The sequence below is a fragment of the Aethalodelphis obliquidens genome, unplaced genomic scaffold, assembly GCF_003676395.1.
Source record: "Aethalodelphis obliquidens isolate GAN/ISIS:26980383/991018 unplaced genomic scaffold, ASM367639v1 scaffold65, whole genome shotgun sequence".
NCBI classification, from domain to species: domain Eukaryota; kingdom Metazoa; phylum Chordata; class Mammalia; order Artiodactyla; family Delphinidae; genus Aethalodelphis; species Aethalodelphis obliquidens.
In genome coordinates this window covers 9,992,659-10,019,406 of record NW_020838009.1, presented here as the reverse complement: position 1 = coordinate 10,019,406, position 26,748 = coordinate 9,992,659, and the positions used below count along the sequence as shown (strand labels likewise).

Sequence of the window (26,748 nt, the reverse complement as noted above, 5' to 3'; positions counted from 1 at the left end):
ATTTATTTTAGGCTGCATTGGATCTTAGTTGAGGCGCGTGGGCTCTCTAGTTGTGGCTTGTGGGTTTTCTCTTCTCTAGTTGTGGTGCACAGGCTCCAGGGCATGTTGGCTCTATAGTTTGTAGCACAAGGGCTCTAGCTGAGGTGCGCAAGCTCAGTAGTTGTGGCGTGCGGGTTAGGTTACTCCATAGCATGAGGGATCTTAGTTCCCAGACCAGGGATGGAACCTGAGTCCCCTGCATTGTAAGGCAGATTCTTTACCACTGGACCACCAGGGAAGTCCCTTAACTCAAATCTTTGTCCACACTGATGACTCTCCCTCCAATAGATTTCTAGAACTAAAGTTACTAATCAAAAGACATAAACTTTTTTTTTTTTTTTTTTTTTATTGGCTGCATTGGGTCTTCGTTGCTACATGCGGGCTTTCTCTAGTTGCAGCGAGCGGGGCTACTCTTCGTTGTGGTGAGCAGGCTTCTCACTGCGGTGGCTTCCCTTGTTGCGGAGCACGGGCTCTAGGAGTGCGGGCTTCAGTAGTTGTGTCATGCAGGCTTTAGTAGTTGTGGCTCGCGGGCTCTAGAGCGCAGGCTCAGTAGCTGTGGCTCCCAGGCTTAGTTGCTCCGTGGCATGTGGGATCTTCCCGGACCAGGGCTCAAACCTGTCTCCTGCATTGGCAGGCGGATTCTTAACCACTGCACCACCAGGGAAGTCCCATCATTGTGGCTTTTATGTTTTTAATTTTTTTTTAACTGTTTAGTGAAGCTAGCAGTTTCCTGTTTGTGGTAGGTGTCCCATGTTTCTTTTAGCTTATTTTTATTCTTATATTTATGCAAATAAGGCCAGTTAACTTACTGGCCCAAACCATGATGGGAATAAAGCCATGCAACTATGCACCCTTGGTCATAAGGGGGATCAGAGGAGGTGTACCCTGTCATTATTCCTTGAAAAAGAATGCACAAATGTCAAATGTTCACCCCATCTATCCACACAGACTTTTGCTTTCTTTGGGTTTTCCCTGCAAACCCTGAGTCTTCCTAAATTGCTACTACACTTATGAGAATTTTGAGCTGCTGCCCAACACAACTTCTGTGTGACTCCGGTCATTGACTTAGTTCTCGGTGACTCTCCAGTTCTGGGTCCTCCTGCCACAAGCCCATCCTTTCAGGAGCCCTAGGTCCACCTCTGCTCTCTGCAGCCTCATTTAGTTCTGCCCTGGGGTCCTGCATCTTCCATTGGCTGGAATCCAGTGGGGAGGTTTGATACTCAAAATCAAATATTAGACATTGCTAAGTCACTGATGTATATTTTTAATGTTTGTTTGGTTCTGTCAATGAAAGAAACAGATTTTAATAATCATCTGCTACTCTCCCAGCAGTTACTCTGATAGACACGTCAATTGAAACACGGAAGAGCTGTGTTTCATCCCTTTACTCGGCTTACTCGATTCCTCAGATTTTCAGAGATGGATACAAACATTCTGGAAGGCCTGTGACATGAATGCATCCTCCCTCAGGGAAATCATAAGTATGAATAAACCTTAGACTAACAAATCTTCCCTCCCGTTCCAGCTGTGGGGCTGGGGTGGGGGTGGGGAGCAGCTGTGGGGCTCCTGAAATGCCCGGGGGACGCCTCCTTTATTGCTTCTGCGTCGTCGGAACAGTTGATTTCTTTCTCTCTAGTGTGAATCTGGAGGCTTCCTTCCTGGGTTTGAGGAGGTCAGGGGATTTGGCTAAAGGTGGTGGCATCTGACTGTGAGCTTAGGCCCTTGCTAGTACCTCCTAACATTCATTCGCACAGGCTTCACAATTTCCCAAATACAGTATCATGCATTACATGTCATTTATTACCTGCTTTCATTCCTCCCAACAACCCCAGGAGATGGACATTACTGAAGTTACTCAGGTGTCAGAGAAGGCAGTGGGTCACCTGCCTAGACTGGTTCTCACAGGGAGGTGATCTGGGAGAGAAAACAGGGAGGTATGAGGAGGGGATACACTAAAGAAAAGGAGAAAACAGAGATGCTGAAAGGAACTCCCAACTGGAAGCTCTGGCTGCAAATTCTGGCTCAGTCACTCAGTAGCTACGACCTTGGAAAACTTTTAAACTTTGCTGTGCCTCAGTCTCCTCAGCTGTAAAATGATGATCAGAATATGACATTGGGAATTCACTGGCAATACAGTGGTTAAGACTCCGCCCTTCCACTGCAAGGGGCACAGGTTTGATCCCTGGTCGGGGAACTAAAATCCTGCATGCCATGCAGCACGGCCGGGGGGAAGAATATGATATTTACCTGGCACAAAGGTGACTGTACAGTATGTCTATCATAGTGGGTCCATAAAAGTGAAAGACTGGAAATATCCCACTAGTCCAGCAATTTGTTTAAACAGGTAAGATAAATGCATACCATGGAATAATATTATTTGTTAGGAATGATAATATGGATGTTTACAAACAGGGAAAGCTATTTGTGACATATTACGGGGTAAAAGTGGTTGCCATTCAGTAGGAATAGCGTTACGTCGTTTTTGTAAATTTTGTTAATATATTTACATGTATAGTCATTCATTTAACAATATTCACTTTGCATAGTTTTATTACTATGTGCATTTTACATGTAGATATGTGGATATAAAACGTCCAAGGACACACACAAAAATATAATGTCTCTACTGGAGTTCTCTTTCAGTTTTGCTTAGCTGGTTATCAAATTCTCTCACAATGAACTTGTGTCATAAAGAAATAATAGAAGCGTAAAAGGTTTACAGCGCAGGAACTGGAACCCTGGTGTCTGTCTGGACCCAGGGGGCATTTTGTTGGTGCCAAGTTCATCTGCAGGTTGCTTGGAGAATGAGGAACCCAAGCAAAGGACTAAGAGGTTTTGAGAGATTTAATTCAGGCTCTGGAAGAGTCAAAAGTCTCTTTCTCCCCCTCTCTCCTCCCCAGTGTGAACTTCTGTGTCTACTTCTCTCCACTGAGCAAACACAGCCAGGCGCCTGCTCCAAGGGGCCCTCCAGGATTTTACGAGGCTGACTCTCTTCTGGTTCCTATTTGCTCTTCAGGCGAGCTACACCTCCACTGATCAGGCCAGGCCTTGGTAACCACAGTCTTCACATTCCGGTCCTGTTCCTGAGACAACACACTGGCCGTCTTGGTCAGACGTAGGTATTCCCCAATCCCAGCCACCTGTGGGCACACAGGGTATCCTCTGAAGGAATGCTTCCTCCACAGCCAGCTCATTGCATTTCGGGCATGGTGACTCACTCTAGTTTCAACCCAGAACATAAATCTCATTTCTGGGTTGTAAGGGCACCTCCCTGTCACTCCTTGATCTATAATAACAATGAATAAAAGCTACCATGTATTGGAGCTTATGTGCCAGACACTGAGCTAGGCATGTCTTAAGCCTTTTAAGCCTTGCAGAAACCCTGAGTCAAGTGTTTTCACCCCATTTCACAGATGAGAAAACTTATATTCAGAGAGGTCAACTGGCCCAGGGATATGCAGCAAATAAGCCTGGGAGCTTAAACATAAGATGCTGTCTCTGCAGCCCACTGGTCTTCTTACCCCTATCTTATAAGGAAGGAAACTATAATCACCCAAGTTCATGAAGTTAGCAAGTGGGAGAGGCTAAAATCTGAAGAGCCCCCTGATATCCGGCCCCCTCCCTTACTTATTGCCTGACACACTCCCCACTCTCCCCTGCCCCGCCTTGTGCCCTGACACCAAAGTGTCCCCACTCCCCCACTGTACTCCCCACTGTAGCAAATACTTGTGGAGGTTCCAAGAAACTGCAAGAATGTGCTCTCTTCCCTTGGGGACTTTGGACAGGCTGTGCCTTCCTATGAGTTTACCTGGCACAGGCCTACGCATCTAGATGTAACCTCCTCCAGGAAAAGCCATCCCTGACCACCCTAGTCCAAGCACCCTTTTTTTAGGTGCTTCCTTGTTTCATCCTTAACATGTAACATGTGGCACTGTGGTTGCCTGTCTTCTTGTTTCTTCCCCTGCCAGTCTGCAAAGCCTAAGTGAGGACCGCGTGTGCCATTGGTTGTTAGGGCCTTAGCACCCAAGCATAGGAGCTGGCAGAGTAGGTACTCGGTAAGCATTTGTTACGTGAATGCTGGACTGTCAGAGCTGTTTTGCTTTATTTGGAGGGTATACCTTAGGTGCACTAAACAGGATCTAAGATGACAGAAATGTAGCTCCCTGTATATCCCACTAAGAGGGCAAAGTCGGGGGGATGCTCTGGGGTCATCCAGGGCTCAGTGCACTGACATTAAAATCATGGTGTCCTCCTTGCTAAAGCAAGTACCAAGCTACTGTTTTCTCACTCCCAGTCAGAAACAAATCATGTTCTGAGTGACTGGAGTCATTGCTCACAACACCAGGAGCTGGTTTAGAGTGGGGTGAGGGTCAGTGACCTTGGGGATCCAGTTTGTAAAGGCCCAGGCCTGCGGGCTGGGGGGAGGGGTGAAGAGTGGCAGGTCCTGTCCCCGGGAGGCAGCAGTCACTGAGGGGGAGAGACAATGAGGCTCAGCATCTGCTCCTAGCTGGGAGAAGGGACCCTCCAGTGAAAAGCCAGGGAGAGCAGGGAAGTGTGGGAGGAATTGATGAGGAGAAGGGGTGGAGCCAAGGAGACGCAGCCGGGAGGAAGGAAGAGAAGGGGAAGGAAGAGAGGAGGGAGGGGAGAGGATCCAGGCTTTCCTTCCTCTCGATGACCTGGTCCTGAGCTGCAGTCTCCTCTGACATTGTTTCCTGTGGAAACTCTCAGGGCCCATGAAGACTCACGTTTCTCCCCAGCCCCTGGCAGTAGCCCCAGTCCAAGTGCCGGGCATCCAGCAGGTGCTCAATACTTCCTTGGGCAAAAGAGAAATGTGGCCAACTTTGCTCTGGGAACTTTCCCCCTGTTTTCTCCCCCCATCTCTGGAGAAGCAGAAGGCAGAGCAGGTCTTGGGAACACGCCCAGGCGCCCCATGAATAACTGACCCTTCGGGGAGGCTCTACCGCGTCCTGTCCGAGGGCTCGGAGTGGAGAAGCGGCTGGAGGTTAGATGCCGAGGGTCGTCTCGGAAGCCGGGGAAGGGCAAGGCTGTGCCAAGCCCCGAGGCCCTGTAGGAAGGCGCCAGGGGCTTGACCCCCGCGCTGCCAACGGCCACGCCTCGGCGCCCCCCAGCAGTGCGCCCTGGGCGAAGGCCCGGGCCGTGGGATTGGCGAGCCCACGAGGGGCCGATCCCAGCGGCTCCTTGGAGCCCCTTCCCCACCCGGGCCCTGGCGCTCGCAGTCCGCACCGCTCCCTCGAGTCTGGACGTCCAGGGCTCTGCAAACAGCTGTTTAAAGGCTTCTTACAGTTTAGTGCTCCGCGGGGATGTTTGTTCCACGCCCATCTGCCTACTTTAAAAATACATAAGTGAAGAACACACCCAGCCTTCCACCTCTGCCTGGGGAGGGTTGGGCTCCGCGGCCCTCGCCCGCACTTCGGAAGGAACCCGCGTCCCCCGCCCCCCAGCCCCGCCGACTCTTCTCTCGGGAGGACGCCCCAAGCTTCCCACGGTGGGGGAAGCTCGCCCCCTTTGTGCCGGGCAGGACCGGGCCCCCATTTCCATGCGAGGTTCTGATGCTCCCCCTCTCTCCCGCTTCAGTTAATCTTTGTTCCCCTTTTCTGCTGAGGAGAAAAAAAGAGAGAGAAAGAAAAGGAGGAAAAAAGGCGTGACTTGATTTTCAAACGAAACTCCCACAGCAAACAAAACCCTTTTAGAGAAATAAGAAAGGAGGAAGAAGGAAGAAAAGAGGGAAGAAAAAAAGAGAGAGAGAGAGAAAACCCTCCAGGCTTTCAATTTGAGTGGGAGAGTTGAACCGAAAGAAAGAGAAAGAAAGGAAGAAAAATCCTCTCTGCGGTAGAAAGAGAAAAGAAAACTTGGGCTGACAAGAGGGGGGTGTTGGGGGGTGGAAGGAAGTGAGAAAACAAAAGAGAGATAAAAGGGCTGCTTTTCTGTCTCTCTTCCTCCGCGAGCTGGGTTAGGAGGAGCTGTTTTGCATCCCTTCACGTCAGCCCTGCCTCATTCCCTTCTTCCAGGGAGGGAGAGAGAGCGAGCGAGAGAGAGAGAGAGAGAGAGTGAGGAGAGGGAGAGAGAGGGGGAGAGAGAGGGAGGGAGAGAGAGAGAGAGAGAGAGAGAGGGGGAGAGAGAGAGAGAGAGAGAGAGAGAGAAAGAGAGGAGCCGGAGGGAGGGCGGCAGGAGCAGGCGGCGGGCGCGCGTGGAGGCGGGCGGCGGGCGCGCAGCAGCAGCCCGGGCGGTGGGCAGCCAGGAGCCCCCGGCCCCGGCCCCGGCCCGCCACGGGCCCCAGCGTAGGAGCCGCGCCCGGACCCAGGGTGAGTGTCCCGCGCGGCCCCAGGCCCCCGACCCAGCAGCCCCGGGCGGCGCGCCGGCGGGGACGCGGGGGGCGCGGGGGTGGGTCACTGCGGCCGCGGCCGACCCGCCCCCCGCCTCTCCCCGGGGACGGCCGCGCGCAGGCCCGCGCCGCAAACATGTCGTCTTTTCCTTTCACTTCCACATTCCCTCATGCCGGAGAGCTGGAGGGAGACATGGAGAGCCGGGGAAAGAGGGAGAGATGGCGTCTGGCGGCGGGGGGGGGGGGGGGAGGGGGGGGGGGAGGGGAAGGAGGGAGCGAGCGAGCGAAAGAGGGCGAGAGCGAGGAGAGCGCGCGAATGAGAGAGAGAGAAAGGGAGGGGAGAGAGAGAGAGAGAGAGAGAGAGAGAGAAGCAAAAATGAAAGGAAAGCGCGGCGGCGGCGGCGGGGCGGGAGGCCCGGAGGCGGCGGCGGCGGCTCGCGGGCCCGCACGTGGGTATCCCGGCGCCTAGTACTCTCCCCCCGCCGCCCGCCGGGGACTCAAAGTTTCACCCCCTCGCCGCGCCGCCCCGCCCCGCCGCTGCCCACAAACTTTATTCTCCCGGCGGGTGGGGTTGCTGCGCGTCCCCGCCGTCCGGGGTGGGGGAGGGCTGGGCGCGCCGCCGGGGTGTCGTGGGCGCCCCCGGGGCAGCAGGCCGCCGCACGCCCCGCTCTCCGGGGCGGGGACCTGTTGAAGGCGCTCGCCGGCCGGCTGGGTCTCCACGGCCTGTCCTTAGCCTCCTCAGTCTCAGTTCCCCTTCCTTGTCGCCCACTCTCTCCGTCTCCTCGCGGTCATTTTCCTAATTGGACAGAGCTGTGGGGTGTGATCGCCGGCGTCAGATTAGTGGCCCCGAGGCTGCCAGGTGGGCGCGGGGACTCGGGGACCAACGGGACAGCCCCCGCCAGCGTGCAGAGCCCACAGATCCGGCCCTCGTGCCACCGCCCCCCTAACCGCGGACTTGCTAACTAGTGCGTATCGGTTTTTTTTCCAGCTTGCCTTTTAAGATGACTTTTATGGTGGCTGCAACTGCTTCCCTCCAGTCTGAGCAGTAGTTTGGGAAGATTTAAGAGGCCAGGGAGGTGCTTGCGTAGGTTTTAACTAACGCAAAACGGTCATTAATGTATCTCTGAGCTCTGCGATGGTTCGGGCAAGGCGTAGCCGCAGCCCGGTGCGTCTTTACAGGGTCACTACGAGGTGCTGGTCCTTCCCGGTCTGAGCGGTCCAGTGAGGGACTGTCCTGGTGGCCCACCCTAGAACAGCGGACCGAGCGCCCTAACTGCTAAGGGCACCCAGAGCGCCTTTATTTCTGTGCAAAATGGAAACTCCCAGCAGGTGTAGACCTGGAGGGGACATAACCAGTTCCGGTGGGCGCCTGGGAAACTCACAAGATTCCCACATAGGTGTGCGGAGAGGGACTTTGAACCTTGGGGGTCACCCAGCCAACTTTGAAGCTGCTCTTTCAGTCCTGCCTTTGTACACGTGTAAGTAAAAACAGTCAAAGTTCATTTCTGCCAAGTAGAGGGCCTGGAGCCTGCATCCCTGTTTTGCCCTCACCAGGGGCCTTCAAAGGACCCGCCAGGCCAGGTGGGGGAGGGGAAATAAACCACCCCTAATTGTCTTTAGACTTTAGAAAATGTATTCTTAGTGTTTGTGATCAAAGCCATGGGCCTGTCTGGTTTTGATTTTTGAGACTTAGTATGGCTGTCCCTTTCTTGTTTGTTTTAAAGCGAATGTTATTTTCTAGAGCTCTCATGGTGGTTTTGTCAGCTGGCCCTCGAACCTCGCGTCGCTCTGTGCCAGGCACCTGCCAGTCTGGGAACAGGACCTCTAATTGATCACCTGTAGTTCTAGCCGCAATAGTGCTCCACTAACCTGCAGGACCCGGCTTTCTTGCATGAGGGCAGTGGGGGTAGGGCTGCTTTCTTTAGGGTAGGGGGAGTTGGCCATTTGGGTCACATTTTTCTTTCCTCCAGGCTCACCTGGTTGCCTGTATGCCCATGGAGGCAGATGCAGTGAGTTGCAGTGGGAGCAGAGGTTCACTCTTCTTCTCAGAGCGGATTCCCGGGTGAGTCCTTGTCCTGTGGTGTGTGGCCAGCGGGACATTTGTTCTACACTTGGGTCACTTCCGTTCTAACGAGGTATTTTCTACCAGGGAGACTAATTTTAGGCTCCCTGTCTAGAGACAAGGAGATGGACATGGTCTGGAATGGTTTTTTGAGTTGGAGGAAGGGAGACTAATGGGCCCACCGGAGATTTTGCATGCCTTCTGTTTTGGGTTTGCCTTGTGGCCCAGGGATATTTCTATCAGAGTTGTGCTTGGAAAGCTCAGGTTTGAAGTTAGATGGGAGTAAATAAGTAAAGGAGTAGTCGGGTGCATCTCAGGATGCTGTCCACAGGCTCCTCATCGGCTTGCTCACCCCCTGGATCTGAGGGCAGGGGCTCATTTTGTTGAATTAAGGAATCTGTGAATCTGCTGTGTCTCATGTTAATGGTGGTTGATCCCAGCCCTTAGACTGCAAAACTGGAAGAGGACCTTAGAGGTTGTCTGAAGAAAGTGAGGCATGAGAAAAGCTCCATGCCTGAAATCACACAGTAAGCGACAGAGCCAGCACTGAAAACCTGGGCTTTCAGAGTCCATTTCCAGTGCTGTTAACACAAGGCTGCTGCCTGTATTCCTGCTGGGGAACCCGAATCAGGCTTCATCTGAAGAATGTGGCTGTGAGAACATGAAAACGTGGGCTTATCCTACCCTCATGAGATAAGTAAATGAAGGACCTTATTTTCTAGTTGTGTTACACATACTGTTCTGGAGGATTTGACGGCTGGTGTGACTACTTGGGGAAACCGGGTGTTTCTGGCTGTTATAATGCGTACTTCTTCAACGTCTACCAGTTTAACGGGGCAGCAGTTTAGTCATCGGGATGTGCCCAAGTCACATTGAGCATTTTTTGATCTGGAATGTTTTCTTCATGCTTTGTACTTGTGTGTGATTTATTTAGGCTTGGTCAGGGAAAAGAATGGGGACGTAAGGAAGGGCCAGAGACCCGAACTGATCTCTATTCGTGGGTTAGATCTCTTACTACTTTCAGTTCATGAGGATAGAGGTCTTTCTTTGTTAATTGCTAAGCCCTTGTGCCTAGAACAGGACCTGGAGCATAGTGGGCCCTCGATAAATACTTGTTGAATAAAGGTACTGGACATGAGGAAAAAGATTTCCCTCCCAGCGGGGACCCACAAATGACACACAGAGGCAGAGACAGGGAGGTGATTGATGGGAGCTGCAGAGTTTTGCAGTGAGTCATTGCTTCGAACAAGCTCCAGACAGGTAAGGCAGGAGGGGCTGGGAAGAGTAAATTTTGAATGAGGTGGAGCCACTGGGTGGAGACTTGTGTGAAACAATAGAGAGATCTTGAATTGGACCGGATATGGGGAGGATAATAATAATCGTAGATCTTGGGCCAGGCTTGTGTAAGTGATTTATGTGTATCATCTCCCTTAGTCCTCACAGGTGCTAGTTACTGCATTGTTATTCCCATCTGGCAGATTCGGAAACTGGAGCACAGAGAAATTAGTTACATACAAGGGCACAGAACTGCTGGTGTCTGAACCCAGGCAGACTGACTTCAAACTTGGCCACCCTAGAATGATGATGAGTTCAGATATCTCTGCCCACTCCAAGGAGCTGGGCATTCAGAGCTTTGGGGTTGCTAGAAAGGATGGCAGCAGAAAAATTGGAAAAGAAATTGGTCTGCAACAGAATGAGGCTGGTCAGGGAGCAGGCCCTCTGCTTCTTTTGCCAAGGCCCTCACAGTGTCTGAGGACTGTAAGGGAATATTTACTGGGGACCTAATTATTCCCCAGGCAGAGTGGCTAGTACCAGATTGGGACTGTTTTGCACTTGATAAAGACTTTTTTTTAAAATTTATCCCACTATTCAAATTTATTTTTATTTACCACATATATTTGTTCAGTACATCTTTGATAAAGATTTAGGAGACTTTTTGTTTTTCAAAGGTTGCTTTTCAAGTTACATTTTAGTCGGCATGTATTTGAAACTGGTGGGAATTTTAACGGCAGAAGTGTCACCCTTGGCCATGAGGCCTCTAGAAGGTGTTTCCCACCAGTACAAGCCTTCCCTTCCTCCTCCAAGGATGCTGGTCCAGGCTGCTCCAGCCCACAACAGCTGCCCTTTTATCGACAGTCTGCTGGTCCGGTCCTCATGGAGCTTGCAGTCTCCCTGGGAGACAGACATTAAACTAATAATTAAACAAATACTCTTTAATTACAGTTGTTATAAATGCTTCAAAGGAAAAAGTACAGAGACCATGGGAGCTGATAATCAGGGAGGATGGGGGAAGGGAGGCTTTCCGGAAGAAAGGTCATTTAAACAGCCACGCAAAGGGTGGGTGAAGAGGCTTTAACCAGGTGGGATAGTCCATTAGCCTTGATGTAAACTCTTGCTACTCTGTATGTGGTCCATGCACCAGCAGCATCAGCATCACCTGAGAGCTTGTTAGAAATGCAAGATCTCGGGCCTACTGAATCTGCATCTTAACAAGATTCCCGTGCGTGGTAAAGTCTAAGAAATACTGATGGAATCAAAGTACCGAACTGGGAGGTTCACAGCTTTGCTGCGAATGAGTTGGGTGACTCAGGCAAGTCACCCAACTTGGAATGACTTGGAAGAGTAATAACGAGGGAATTAGATCATCACAAGTTCCTTCTGGCTTCTCAGATCTTTGGCTTTTGCTGGTGTGTGCTGTCTCCAAGCTTTACTGAGGGAAGGGACCTGGGCTTACACAGCATCCACCTCTACGGCGCCTCCCCCTGGTGGGGGCCAGCATATGCTACTAGTCCATGCTCTGGTCTGACTTCAGTAAGCACTAAAGAGGAGCTCACAGACCTGACCCTTCTGCCACCCCTAGTGCCTTACCCCAAGTACAGAGGCCTTTTGTCATCTCTCTTACTCATTTCTGTGCCATTTGAATATTTACCAGTATGTATTATCTTTATCATCTATATATTTGTAAATGGAGTAAAGAGACTACTAAAAGTGGGTTGATCTCTAGAGGGGTTTTGGTTCTGTCTTCTACAACCATCATCAGAAAGGAGTTTCTGATATTAAATACATATGCTCTATCATGTGTATATTTTGGGAGTACCGAGAGAACTGTTGGAAATGTGAGGATTTTCAGTGCAGTTGGAAGTTGAGAATAAGGGATCACATTGTGGCCCAACTGCCTTCCCTTTCTTCCTTCCCTGCCCCCCAGGGTATAATAAACAGAGAATCAAAATCAGGTAAGAATGATCACTACAGAAAGCAGGAATGTCCACCTTGCAGATTTACATGGGAGACTAGAACTTCTGTGATGACTCTTGGTTATGTGTTGTTTGTCTTCTGGATTGGGAAGGTTGTCCTGCATGGTTTTGGTAAAAAAAAATTGTACAAACTTTAATAGTTGCTTTATGCACCACGCCAGAATGTCCTCACAAGGACCACGCCTGAGCGGGCCTCTCAGTAAGAATTAGGGACCCTTTGGAGGCTGGCGGTGCTGGTTGGTTAACCCCACCCTGTGATGTCCAATCCTGGGGTCCCTAGGCCCACAGTCTCAACCTCCCATCCATTTGCTAGCCACAGAACCACTGTGGACTCGCCATTACCTGGAAGCAGGTCACCTCTGAAATTCTGAATCCTTCCAGGCCCCCCACTGCACAGCCCTACTTGAAGCAACCCCGCCCACCCCTGCCCCAAGCTGGGATACCTCTGCCTGCTCACCTGGGCCTCATGCCCACCATCAACACTTATTCCCATGTCCTGCCCAGGCTGCCTGCCTACGACTGAGCACTGGACATCCTCCTGTGCCCCAGTTCCCCGCTACAGCTCCCGACACACCTGTCTCCCTCTCCTTTGGCCCTGCCTCTCCCCTGCCCCCCTCCCATTTCACTTCTCTTCACCCTGGGACTTCACAAAGAAGAGGCCACAATTTCCATCCCTACTTCCTCTCTCTCCCTCTCCTCTCCAGCTCTGAAGCATCAGGTTCACCCCCACTCCACTCCCAGAGGTTCCCAGCCACCTCCTGATCACATCTGGTAGCCTCTACTTACCTGGCTTCTCTGTAGCTGTACTGTTGTGATACTCTTGCCTGTCGTGGGTTCTGGCTCATCACTCTGGGTCCTGCTCCTGCCTCTCTAATCCTGCTTTTTCTGCCACTCCTTCCTCTCCTGGCTATGCTTTGGTGCCTCAGCCACGGTTCTTTGCTACTTGCTTCCCGTCCATGTCTATGGCTTCACCCTGCAAACGTTTTTTTTTTTTTTCTCTACTCTTTTTTTTCTTTACTGCTTTGGAACTTACATACTCTATTTCTGTCCTTTTGATGCATGCAGACTGCATAAGGTTTAAAGTTAGTTGGTATCCATATCTTTTTTCAAGTAATGCAGTGCAATGAAAGGTTGGTTAACTTTTGATTTTCCACATAGTTACCATTTTGTTTACCCATATTTCTCCCTGCATCTCAGGCTTTCCTTCTGGAATCAGAACATCATGTGGTGGAGGTGTTTTAATCATAAACTTTCAGTTCCTGTTTGGCTAAAATTTTATTTCATATTTATTGTTAAGAGATTGTTTTACTGGGTATAAAACATTAGCTTGACAGTTATTTCGTCTTAGTATTGAAAGATGGTATTCTACTATCTTCCGACTTTCCTTATTGATATTGAGAAGGTAGTAGCCCAGTTATTGATCTTAGGTAATTTCTTCTCTCTGGTTGTTGTTTTGTTGTTGTGGTGGTGTTGGTGGTGGTGTGTGTTCACACACGTGTGCACGTGTGTGTGTGTTTTGCAGTTTAATGCATTTAGGAGTGGATTTTATTTTATTTGTCTAAGGATTCGTTAGACTTCCTGAAACCAAAGATTAGTGACTTTGATCAGTTCTAGAAAATTTTCATGCTTTATCTCTTTGACTTTTATCTGTCTATCATTCTCTCTCTGGTTTCTCCTTGGGAACTCCAATTAGATATATGTTAGATCTTATTCTATCCTTTACATCTCCTTGACATCTTAACTTCTTTTTTTTTTTAATTTTTATTGGAGTATAGTTGCTTTATAATGTTAGTTTCTGCTGTACAGCAAAGTGAATCAGTTATACATATACATAAATCCACTCTTTTTTAGATTTCCTTCCCATTTAGGTCACCACAGAGCACTGAGTAGAGTCCCCTGTGCTATACAGTAGGTTCTCATTAGTTATCTGTTTTATATATGGTAGTGTATATATGTCAATCCCAATCTCCCAATTCATCCCACACCCCCCTCTCTTAACTTCTTTTTCATTTTCAATCTTTTGGTTTTTTATAGTGTTTTCTGGGTAATTTCTTATTTGTCTTCCAGCTCATTAATTCTCTCTTCACTTATCTCTAATTTTCTCTTCAGCCCTTCCACTGAGATTTTTTTTTTTTTTTTTTGTAGCACGCGGGCCTCTCACTGTTGTGGCCTCTCCCGTTGCGGAGCACAGGCTCCGGACGCACAGGCTCAGCGGCCATGGCTCACGGGCCAAGCCGCTCCGCGGCATGTGGGATCTTCCCAGACCGGGGCACGAACCCGCGTCCCCTGCATCGGCAGGCAGACTCTCAACCATTGCGCCACCAGGGAAGCCCTTTACCTGGGTTTTTAACTCCTCATTTCCTTAATCATATTAAACACCTTTTTTTTTTTTTTGTATCCAATAATTCTAGTATCTGAAGTATTTACAGGTGTAGTTCTGTTGTTTGATGATTCTGCTCCCTCTCACTCATGAGGGCTTATTTCTTTTTGTGATTTTCTATTGTGAGCTTATATTTGTTAGAATTCTATCTGTGAGAATTCTTTAATGTATGGGATGAGAGTACATTCTTCCAGGGAGAATATGTGTTGCCTTCTGCCAGACACCTTAAGACCCTACAGATGGGTCATTTATTCATAATTCTTAGCTTGCAATTTTGAGGACCAGAGCCCAAACCCACTTGGCTGGCTAATGACCACAGATTCTCAGAGGAGCCTTTTCATTTAAAACTCTGCCCAGAGCTAACACTAAGCCAGAGTACTTCCTTCCTGACGATATACCACCAGACCCCCCCGCTTTGTCCCATTGTTCCCTTATTGCCAAATGCCTTCTCTCCATATTTGGACAAAGTCCTAGTCATGTCAGGCCCAACTGAAAACTATGCATCTTCTGAGCCTTCTCCATGCCATCCCTTGCAAAATTAACCAGTCCTTCTACATTCATTGGCCATTTTCACCTTATCTATTAGTCTGTGGATGTGTGTGTTCAGACCCCACACTGGACTCAGAACTTCTGTTTTTTTTTTAGAACTTCTTGAAAGGTCAGAGCTGTGTCATTTATTTCTGGAGCCCCAGTGCCTGTTCACTGTTGGGCAGAGTAGTTGCTTAATAGATATCTATTGACTGAGTGGAATTTATGGCAAAATCAATATTTCTGTTCTTCTTGAATAGTAATAAAAAAAATCACAAGCACTAAGCTACCCTGTGATCTTGGACAGGTCCAGTTTACCTCTTTGGATCTGAGTGACCTTAGCTATAAAATGAAGGGACGCTTCTGAGATCTCTACTTGCTCTAAGATACTGAGATTCAACATAATTTGTGTGACTGTCAGTCATGCTAACATGGATCAACTCTTGACTCACAAATGGAATGAAGGGATGGGAGGGCCTTGGAGAGAAAGAGCGTGATTCTGAGATAAAGGGGCATGATTTGGAAGAGAAGAAAGAAAAGGGACTCAATGATAAATTAATATGAAAGGTGACATTTTAGAAAGGTGGCATTTTAAAATTTGTGACTTGAGACAACCTGATGGCTGTCTAAAAAAAGAACACTTTATAACAAAATAAATTTCAGATGGATTAAAGATGTTAAATGTAAAAAATGAACTCAGGGAAAATACTTTTTAACTTTGACTTAAAACCCAGAATCCATAGAAGAAAAGATTAATATATCTGACCCTACACAAGTAAAAAATTTCTGTGAGGCAAAATTATTATAAACAGTCAAAAGAGTCTTCCACTTCTCAAAACTGGGGAAACATTTTTGCAACATATATCAGAGATAGGGCTAATTTCCATAATATCTAAAAAGAGAAAATCAACAAGAAAAAGACTATCAACCCAATTTTTAAAATGGGCTAAGAACCAGTCACAGAAAAGGAAATACAAGTGGTTCTTAACCATATAAGGTGTTCAGCCCCACTAGTAATAAGAGAAGTGTTAACTCTGCTATGGAGAAGTGACAGTGGAAATAGATGCTCTTGTAACTGTTGAAAGAGTGTAAGTTGGTACAACCTGTATAAAGAGGGTTTTGACAATATTTATTTATTTAATAAATTTATTTATTTTATTTATTTTTGACTTCATTGGGTCTTTGCTGCTGTACACGGGCTTTCTCTAGTTGCGGTGAGCGGGGGGCTACTCTTCGTTGTGGTGTGCGGGCCTCTCATTGTGGTGGCTTCTCTTGTTGCGGAGCACGGGCTCTAGGCGTGCAGGCTCCATAGTTGTGGCTCACGGGCTCTAGAGCGCAGGCTCAGTAGTTGTGGCGTACGGGTTTAGTTGCTCAGCAGCATGTGGGATCTTCCCAGACCAGGGCTCAAACCCGTGTCCCCTGCATTGGCAGGCGGATTTTTAACCACTGTGCCACCAGGGAAGCCCGACAATATTTATTAAAAGTGCACAAGCAACTCCACTTCTGGGAATTCCTCTCACAGATATGAGCATACATGTGAAATGATGCATTTTTCAAGATAGTTCATTGCATCATTGCTTATAAAAGCGAAAAAGGGGTGGGGGGAACAACCTTAATGTCCATCACTAGAGAACTGGTAAATAAATTATCCTATAACCATGCAATGCCACTCTATGCAGCTGTACAGAAGAATGTAAAAGCTCCCTATGTATCGATGTGGTTGCTGAGCTATTTTCTTAAGTAAGAAAGTAAGAGACAGAATGCCTGGCTATGCAGCATTCTGCAAGGATACCTAGGAGACTGGTAATAGTGGTTTCCCACAGCAGATGCTGACTTTTCACTGTGTTCCTTTTTCTACATTTTGAATTTTGTACTTTGTGCGTATACTACCTAATTTATTTATTTATTTTTGGCCATACTGCGTGTCTTGCAGGATCTTAGTTCCCTGACCAGCGACAGAACCCGTGCTCCCTGCAGTGGAAGCACGGAGTCCTAATCACTGGACTGCCAGGAAATTCCCTATATTACCTAATTAAAAAAAAATTTTTTTTAAAGGAGGTTAGGGTGGAAAGAAGGGAGGGTGGGAAGGAGGGAGGAAGGGAATAGGGATCACACTTTTGTTCTGCATTTTCATACAGGGTATTTTAGTTACTCCCCTCAGCAGCCCCTAGGGAGGTTACCATTTTTATTGACCAAGAAACTGAAGCCTGGAAGTCTGCAATGACTTGCCCAGGTTCATGGAGAGAGCCTTGGAACCTGGCACTGAATCCAGTTCTCACTCCAGAATCATTGGGCTCATGTCTGTAGATCAGAATTTTCTTGTTTCCTTCCTTTATTTTTAACCGACTTCTCATAGGTCAAGGACCAATGGCTGTGCACCATGGCCTGGACAACCCCCCCGACCCCCTGTGGGAGTGAGTGCAAAGTTCCATCCCGCCTCCTCCAGCTGGCTGGCAGGCTCACAAGTCCTACTGGGCAAAGCTCAGGCAGTAGGTGGTGGAGCCAGCCCAGAACCCAGCCCTCCGCATCAGACACAATGAGGAGGATTAGGGATGGGCTTTGCAGTCCTATCTTTGAAGTTCCCAGCTTTCATCAGAGTGTCTGAACCTTAACACTATTTCAAGGGAACTTTTATTACTGTCGTTATGAACTGGCCTCAGGTAGGTACCAGCTGCTGCCAGGTGCCAAGGGAGCACTTGCTGGTACCGTAAGCTGGTGCCTTCACTTTGTTTTACGGTGGGGACGTTTTCAGGGCTGAAAGTACTTAGTACATGGAAGATTCTGGAAGAACAACTTTTTCCTATTTTTCTATACACAGGTGCAATCCCTTTAATTAAAGGGAGGAAGAGGTGTTTTTTTGATTTTTGTTTTGGTTTTTGTCTCACAGAAACACCTGTGCTGTTTTCAAAGTAGGGTATTGACTGCTTCCTCTTTGCTGAAGAGAAATTCTCCACGGAGAACAAAGCTAAAGGTGTTGGCCATACATAATGCGAGGCTGTAATTTATAGGATACAGCTTCACCTGGGGGAAGAATTTGATGTCTTTAAGAGACACAGAATCATCCAGCACCAGCTGTCCTCATGTGTGGTGTCATATTTATTTTCCAAGTTGGAGTCATCATTTCTTAAGGGAGAGTCAAGGTCCACTGGGGCTGAGGAATGCTCATGGGGGTGGGAAGTCTTCAGGATCCGTGGACCTGAGCTAGCATGTCCAGCACCCTGTCACTGTGCTACTTGGCATCTTTATGAGGGATGCATGCTAGTGACCCATGCTATCCGTTTTTGTTTGTTAGGCCAGTGGAAGTGGAAGTGCTTTGAACATCACAGAGTGGCACCCACGGCAAGTTTGCACCTGGCTGTCTGCTGAATGCGTGCATGGATAGGAGGCACCCCATAAACGTTTCCCAAATGGATGAATTTTGATCTCTGAGATAGATTTTAAAGCTTTTGATCAGAAAGAGGACTGGAGAAATTTAGACATCTCCCATTGCTCCTCAGGTTTTCCTGATGCTTGAATAATTAAGTCCACGTCCTGTGGGATTTTTCCTTCCTTGGGCTCTAGGTCATCTTACGCAAAGGCCACCTTCTGTTAATGCTACACCTGGTACTCTTAACGCCCTCCCGAGCGTTCCACTCCGTTATCTTCTTGTGTTCTAGCTCATTATCTGGAAAAATTTCTGTGTAACATCAGCTAAGTTCTTTTGCTTCAGTTACAGAGCTTGTCAGAATTTCTCTTCCACACCTCTGTTTGGGGGCTTCTATACCTTGGTTGTAAAAATTCATTCCCTGTTGCCAGGTAGATGAACAAATCTCACTGAGCTTGAATTCACTGTCTAAAGAGATGGCCATTGTCCTTTCCTTGATCAGGGACAAAAGTAACATTTGTCTTTTCACACCTCCGGCCCCTCTGCCTGTTCTCATCCCCGCCCTCTACCCCAACCCCTCCCCCACCATGGCAGTTACTCTAAGGACAGAAATGTTGGGTCCTGACTCTTCTGGGGATTTGGCTCCCTGCTCCTGACTCACCCTTCCTGCACTCACTCAGGCCTTCTGGAGGATTTTAATTTCCCTTCACTGGAAACCACCTCTTAGTCCTTGAAAATATTCTTAGGTGGTTTTAAGTGTCTCTGTCCAGTTTTGTTTTGTTCAAATCCAGTTCAGATTTGAATGTCCAACGAATGCACAGTCTCTTGGATCTGTTCCTTTTGTTTTTTAGAAAATAGCTTTTATTGATTTTTTTTCTTGTTACAGAGAGATTTATGATTGTTGCAGAAAATTTAGGAAATAGAAACAAGCAAAAAGAAGAAAATTAAAACCACCTATAATTATTAATATTTCAGTATATGATATACCCTTCCACATATTTAAGCAGTCCCCTAAATTTAGGTTTTTTCCTCTTCTCTCTTATAGAGAATGCTGTGGTGAACATCCTTGGGTATTTTTTGATTATATCCTTGGGATATATTTCTAGCAGGGAATCCACTGGGCCAAGGACACATTCTAAATGCTCTGGATATAGATGGTTAAATTGGCCTCCAGAAATGTCGTGTAGTATTTTTGATTCCTTTTAGGTGAATACTAAGTCTTATTCTTTTAAAAGCTGATTATGCGTTTTTAAGACACCGCTTTTCAACTGTTTCACTCATGTTGGTTAAGAGGCACCGGCCCGGGAAAGGCCTGAGAGACCCGGGGCACAGCTGACCTATGTAGGAGAACCTCCCATCCTTGTCCCTTTGTTTGCAGTGGGCCTCAAGCACTGAGGCTGGAGGCCTTTCTTGTCTCCTCTGCAGGCACCTGGGCAGGCCTGTGGCTCCCCAGGGAAACCCCAGGGGGCCCATCCTTAGGGTGCCTGGGGCAGTGCTGGCTTTGAGGATTCCAGACTCTCTCAGGGAGCTTAGGCCGGTCTTTCTTTGAAGAAGATGCTTATAAAATAAACATCCTGCCCTAACTCCATAGACTGAGGTTGGTTGGTGTTTGTCCGGGTGGCATGGAGATTTCCTGTGCAGGCTTCAGACCCTGTCCCGCGGGTCCTGCCCAGGGGAGTGTCTCTGCCCAGACCTTCAGCCCTTGCAGCCCGATTCCCATCCATCACTTTGTGGAGGTGGGGGGCTGGCGGGGGAGGGAGGTTTGACGGAATTACTGAGGAAGTAACATTTGCTTGGGCTAAATTGGGCCTTCCTTTCCAGCTCCTAGCTGCCTCTTCCTCCTTTTCTGCTCTCTTCCTCCTCCATACCAGCACATTATTTACGCTGGTTGATGAGGCCTCTGAGGACCTTCCCTACTTCTTAGTTCCTTCTTTCCTCTTGGCTCCTAGTGACACCTAGGCTGCTGCCTACCATCTGGACCTTTCACTTCCTGCTCTTTCCCTGCACCCGCTTTGCTCTGGTTCCCAGCCCCCCATCGATCCCCTGTCCAGGTGGTGCTGTCCCAGCCGAAGCTGGTTCCAGCCTGCCCTCCTTTCTCAGGCCTGGTGGGAAGGCCACAGGGGCTCAGGGAGTCCCAAACTCCCTCCCCACCATCCCCCAGAGACACAGTGTGCCAGCTGCTGCCCGTTGGATTACAGAAAAACAAAAACACAAAACCCAGCCCCTAGAGATGAGGGACATTTCGGTTTCTATGAACTTGATGACTAGTGTGCTGAAAATGGGAGGCATGGGTTGGGAGAGGGAGGCTGGAGGTTCCCCTGGGGTGGGCTTTGTTTAAAATTTAATATGCTCTTTCTTTCTCTCAACAGGCCAGCACGGCTTCTAGCTCCTTTGTCATTTTAGCCCTGTTATCTATCTGGTGGATGAGATCTCTTATCTGCCAGGTCCTGCCTCTCTTCCCTGAATGGCCCATCCCCATTCCTCAGTCTCTACCCCCTTCCCCCATTTGAGACACAATGTTACAGACCTCATTCTGTAACCTTAGATTCCAATGAAAGTCGTCACCTTGCTTCTTAACTAATTGATTTGGAGAAAACCAGGGTCCACTTTTAATGATGTTGGACCCACCAAAGGCACAAGAAATGGGCAGCTTTGGTGTCCTGTGAGAGACGGCGTGGCCCCCACCCTTAGCAGTGTGGGAGAGTTGGGTCCAAGAGTGAGGGTCTCGGCTCTGCGTGGCCTGAGATATAGTCGATTGTTTGCTCCCGTGTGTGCTGTAACTTCTGACCTGGCCCTTTGTTGGCCTTAGGAGGCTCTGCAGGACGAAAAGTACATTAATCACAGAAACACAGAGCTGCTCTTCTCCCCACAGGCAGGGATGGATCTAAAAGGTCGCCTGCCGTGGAAGTGGGCTCACAGGCAAGGGGAGGACCTTACTGCAAGTTGTGGGACTTAGGATCAGAGGAGCCATGGCCTTCCATCCTGGCTCACCATCTCCTAGCCCTGATGAGTCCCAGCCTTCCCAGCCAAGCCTTGATTTCGTGGCCTGCGAAATGGGTTCATGTGCCTACTTTTCATAGGTGTGCTCTGTGTTGTGTGATACGTGGTAATCATTGTTACCTGTGGACCACAGGCCTGTGAAGTTGGGGAGAACCCCACACCATCCTGAAAACTCTTTTCTGTTACAAACCTCCCTGTGTCATTTCTTTATTTCTTCATTCAATCAGCAAACATTTCCCAAGCACCTACTAAACTCTGATATAAAGGGGAATGGCATGGTCTTTGTTCCCAGCAGGCCCTCAGCCAGAAGGGATATGGGATATGCAGACAAGAGCACAGGAAATTCGCTCTCTGGACGTGGTGAAGGTGCAGAGGAGTGCAGGGAAGACTGGTGGAGGTGGTGTTTCGCTGAGTCTCAGCAGACAAGGGAAGCAGGGGCGTTCCATTGGGGGACTAGAATATACAAAGGCAGAAAGTGCAGGCGCATTCAAAGAGTCAGTGGTGGTTTGGTGTGGATGGGAGGGAGGGTATAGAGGTGGGATGGTAGAAGATGGAGCTGGAGGGGCCGATCTGGGAATGTGTCCAAAGACTTGAACTTCATCCAGAGGCCTGGGGGAGCCACCAGTGGGTTCTGAGCAAAGAAACAACATGACAGATCACTCTGGCATAAGCCAGGGCACTCGGGGCTTATGCTGTTATTCCATGTGGGGAAATCCCCTCGGAAAAATTGATCTGAGGGTTGAGAAATCCCTCAGAGGAATAAGTATAGCACTTTTGCTTGAATTCCTTCTCACTTCAACTAAAATTTCTGCTCTGCACCAGCTGTTTACAGATAATGTATAAAAGTACGTTTTCTGTGCTTGACCGTGTTTCTTAGAACTCACCAAGAAATAACCCCAAGTAAAAATTTTCCACTGAGGTGTATTCTCAACACATAGTGACTGAATTGAAAATGTAGGAAGGTCTTCTGAAATGTTGCATAAGATCTTCAGGATGGGTTTCCTCAATCCCAGCAAGGGAAGGAGAAAGAGGACCAATGTTTGTTGACCACTTGCTCTGGGCCAGACACTGGGCTAGACTCTTCTAATTCAGTGACTCTGTAAGAAACAGCATTCCTGACCCGTTTTAACATTTAAAAAAAAAAATTATTTTTGGCTACATTGGGTCTTCATTGCTGCATGTGGGCTTTCTCTAGTTGCAGCTAGCGGGCACTACTCTCTGTTGCGGTGCATGTGCTTCTCATTTCGGTGGCTTCTCTTGTTGCGGAGCATGGTCTCTAGGCATGTGGGCTTCAGTAGTTGTGATGCACGGGCTTAGTTGCTCCATGGCACGTGAGATCTTCTTGGACCAGGGATCGAACCCATGTCCCCTGGTTTGGCAGGCAGATTCTTAACACTGCGCCACCAGGGAAGTCCCCCTGACCCATTTTGGAGGCAGAAAACTGAGGTTCATGAAGGCAGCCACTTTCCCAAGGCCTTGCACCTGTAAGGGATGGTAGCAGGATTTGAACCAGGTATGATTGAATCCAGAGTTCACACTCCATTCATTGAACCTCTCTGCCACCTAACTCTCAAGACACCCCAGAAAAGTAAAGCAGGAGATGCAGAGGTGGGTCAGATGAGCCACTGGAGAGCCTATTGATTTCTAGGCAAAAATTAGAGCTGAAACACTTGCCCACTCCCATTCTCCCCCAGCAAGTTCTGGGGGCTGATGCACTGGTAGCACCCCTCCCCTGAAGAGCATTCTTCCAAAGGGCAATGGCTACATTCTGATTTGGGCGATTCATTCCACTGTGTAGACACTGCATGGAGCAGAGGGCAGGAAGTTGGTACCTGTAAGTGGCATCAGGATGAAACATAGACATACTTGAAGGTCACTGCCCAGAACAGCCAGGGTGGTGGGCAGAGCTGCCTGGATATAGGAAGCCACAGGGGTGGGGGGCGAAAGTTTATCGAGAAAGAGACAAGACGTATTCCCAAGGGACAAGCCACTCCTGGGGCGCTCGGCACACGCCAGCATCTTTTTGCCTGTCGCTGCACTTCCTCTGGCCCTTGCCATCTTTGCTTGGCCATCTTAATACGTTCCCTGTGGGTCAGGATTCTCTTCTGTGAGTTTCTAAGAGCGTCCCCAGACTCCCCGGGGCTCAGTGGAAGCCAGCCGAGGCATCTGTCTTCTAGCAGAGGACTTGGGTGAGCGAGGATGGAGGACAGAGAAACAGAGCAGAAAGACCCCAGTGTGAGATGACTCCTAGTAAAGGTAATAAACGCAGGGCCAGGGCGCCTGTGTGGTATCTTTGCCAGTCGCACGCTTGTGAAATGCTTCTGAAACGATGGGTCTCCCAGCCTCTCCCTTAGCTTCCCTCCCTGTTTTCTCCTCCGTCCCAGAGCAGGCTTCTGGACGTCTCTGGAGTTTATTGCCCCACACACGGAGCGCGCAGCTCGTGGGAACGTGGCCACCCCCCTCCAGAGCTGCTGGTGTTGGGCTGAGTGGCAGGATCTGGGGGTACAGCCACCTTGTCTATTTCCAGGGGCCAGAGCTCCTCTGGATTCACACGGGCTCTGCAGTTGACCTTGGGCTGAAAATGCCATTTTGGAAGCGGGCCTCAGAGATCGTGTTGAGGTAGAAAGGAAATAAAAGCCTGCACACATCAGTTGCAGTAGTTGGATTTCACTCTTTCCCTCTGAGGGAAAACTCTTCCGTGACAGTAATGGGGGGATGGTCATTAGCATGAGGAGCATGGAGGGACGAAGGTGGTGCTCCTGGGGGCCCCTAGGGAGTGAATCCCCTCCCGCAGGGGGGACCTCCACAGCCTGAGTGACTGTGGGCTCCTCTCAGGGCCACCGTCTTCAGGTGTGGACACTGTTTGGGGTCCAAATCCAGTTATCCCTCAAGTTCTGCCTGGTGACTTCTTAACTCTCTGGCCAGGGGGAGCTTTGCAAAGACAAAACTCAGAGCAAGCATTTCTGTTACCAAGCGTTTAAAGAAATCTTATTATGAAAATAGTAAATCTTATGCCTATATAGGAAAGTTGAAAATACAGAAAATTGTAAAGAAAATAAAAATTGCCCATAATCTCACCCCTTAGAAATTACCAACCCTGTTTAGTACCTTTATATATTTCTTCACAGTCTTTTTCCATGCACATAGGTAAATATATTGTATTTTAAACTGGTTACAAACACCCTGAACTTTATATCCTTTTTCATTTGACATAACATTATGGCAAGCAAAAACTTTTCAAAAGCACTTGGGCTTTGCAAGCGAGCATATGCTCTGCAAATATTTCTGTCAGCCACCAGTAACCAACTGTAAGAACTCACGGTCTACCCAAAACAGAAGTTGTGCCAGTCAGAGAGTCCTGTGATCACCATGCAGTAAACCTTGCCAAAATATTATAAATTTAAACATACTAGAACTAAAGCCTAACCACTTGAAAAAATTTAAAACTCTCCTAGATTGCTGTTGGGTCAAGGAAGAAATAAAGAACATAGTGACAAATATTTAGAAAGCATTGAAAACCAGAGTGCCACATAACCAAACCTATGGGAGACATCTGGCACTATTCTCATTGCCTTAAATGTTTTTATTATTAAAAGGGGAGAGAGAAAAAGAGAATAAATAAACCAAGCATTCAGCCTGAGATCTTAGAGGGAAAAAAAGAACAAAAAACAGCCCCTAAGGAAAATGGGAAAGATAAAAAGTGAAGATAAAGGCAGAAATAAATGAATTAGAAAATAGAAATACAGTGAAATTAGCAAGTATATCCAAGAGCTGATTCTGTTTTTAAACAAACAGTAAAGTGGCCTAACCTTTGGCAGATCTATTTGAAAAATAAAAGAGAGAAAAGAAAAAAAATAATAGGAATGAGAAAGGGGACACTGCAATAGGTAGAGAGGTTTTAAAAAATAAAAATATGTGCACACTAGGCTTAAATTTGAAAATCTCATTTAAACGAATGCTTTTCTGAAAATATATATGTTGTTAATTGAGAAAAAAATTTGCAATCATCATCAACTACTGCCCCCTCTACCTAAAGAAGACACCAGTGCCAAGTGTTTTTGCTAGGTAATTGTTTTAGATTTGATAATACTGATAATGTTAAGCTATTCCATGGCTTAGCAAAAGATGGAGAGCTCTCCAATTCATTCTTCAAAGCAAAATCAGCCTGATATTAAACATGGCAAAAAGACCATATTAAAGAATGAAAATGCTGTGTCGGAAATAGAATTCAATAATATGTTAAACAAGTCATCCACCATAACCCAGTGGGGCAAGTGGGGGGGAATTGTCAATATTAGGAAAGCTTAATATAGTAACTGCGTCATGCTAATGGGTTAAAGAAGTAAAATCAGATTGATTCCAATATATGCAGGGGGATAATTGATTAAAATCGAACATCCATTTCTAACTAATCAATACACCAAAAAAGGAATAGAAGGCTGCATTCTCAGCTTGATTAAGGATATCAATTTCAAACCAATAGCCAATGTTAATTAACTGAGAAACACTAGAAGCATTCCTGTTGAAACCAGTAACAAAATAAGGAGGCCTGCTATCACCATCACTGTTTAACGTGGCTTTTAAAATGCTAGTCACCAGGATAATACTGAAACAGAAATATAAAGGAGTAAACATAACAGTATGTACAATTTACTCTATAACAAATTTTGGGCTGGAGGTTGATTTCCAAAGTTGAGAAATAAAAAAAGTCATCAAAAAATTTAACAGATTTGACTACCTTTAAAAAATTGTAACTGCTATGTAAATTCTACAAAACAATTGAGAGTTGCGGGGAAAAGAGCTTCTCATGAGACACTTGAAGGGTTAATATTTTAATTCTACCAAGAACCTATACATATTAGTTTTAAAAATCAAGATTTAAACTTGAAGACAAAGTGAACAAACTATATTAATAATTAGCAAATAAACACCCAACCCAAAGAAATGCCAGATGGTATGCTCCATGAGGTCAGGGACCAGGTCAACTCACGGCATGACAGATACTTTATTGAAGTAATATTTGTTGACTGTGTTGAATTAATATCTGTTGAACAAATAAATGGATGCAATGCAAATTTTTAAAGCATGATACCATTTTTTGCCTTTTAAATTAGCAAGAGGTTTTTCCCCAAGGTTTTATTATGAAAAATTTCAAATATATAGAAAAGTTGAAAGGATAGTACAGTAAATACTCGTACACCCGACTAGATATAACAGAGGTGAACATTTGCCATATTTGCTTTATTTGTACATGTGTATGTTTTTGTCCTGAACCATTTTTTAAGTAAATTGCAGAGCACATATCACTTCTCCCCTGAATACTTCAGCTTGCAAATGCTAAGTCTCCCAGAATTTAGCAATCTGTATGGAGGGTTTGGGGAGCTGGCACACCATGCTCTGAGGGTTTCTCTGCAGATTGCCCTAGTCCTTGAGAAGGCACTCAGGAGTCATAGTCATGACCTTGTGATATATGAGAGAAAAGAAGGCACACATCTATTGAGTATCAGGCCCCTTGCCCGGTGTTTTACTGATGGTCTCCTGTTAAATCCTCTCCACAACTGTATGATGGAGGTGTTATGCCCATTTGGGGGGAAATTGAAGTTCAAAGAGGTTAAGTAACTTGCCCAAGTTCACACAGTGGCATTATTCAACCAGACCCATCTGACACCTTCAAATTACATAGCATTTGCCTCTTCCCTCTATCTTTCTGCATGAATGCATGAAGGCATTTTGTGGGCAGTGTGGACAAATTGGAAGCAACCTGAATGTCCTTCACTG

General features: G+C 47.4%; 1 protein-coding gene and 1 long non-coding RNA gene across 6 annotated transcripts in view; one reads left to right on the top strand and one right to left on the bottom strand.

The window, feature by feature from the left end:
- Positions 1-2,571: 2,571 nt before the first annotated feature.
- LOC113610774 (uncharacterized) lies at positions 2,572-5,452 on the bottom strand. 2 transcript variants are annotated; one of them, XR_003429211.1, is made up of 2 exons: positions 4,983-5,452; positions 2,572-4,852 (listed from the first exon to the last, which is right to left on the bottom strand). It is a non-coding gene; the product is annotated as an uncharacterized LOC113610774 (long non-coding RNA). The 2 variants fall into 2 exon arrangements; XR_003429210.1 differs by having other exon boundaries at positions 2,572-4,848.
- An 89-nt stretch (positions 5,453-5,541) lies between these two features.
- Positions 5,542-26,748, top strand: part of ZNF710 (zinc finger protein 710) — a 64,501-nt gene continuing 43,294 nt past the window's right edge. The window contains exons 1-2 of one of the 4 annotated variants that reach the window (XM_027089172.1): positions 5,542-6,362; positions 8,353-8,444. In XM_027089172.1, the coding sequence (XP_026944973.1) occupies positions 8,371-8,444 (74 nt within the window). In that variant the 5' untranslated portion in view covers positions 5,542-6,362; positions 8,353-8,370. Of the gene's footprint in view, positions 6,363-6,752; positions 7,348-8,352; positions 8,445-26,748 lie in introns of those variants that run through there. The other 3 variants (XM_027089173.1, XM_027089175.1, XM_027089174.1) reach the window with 3 other exon arrangements.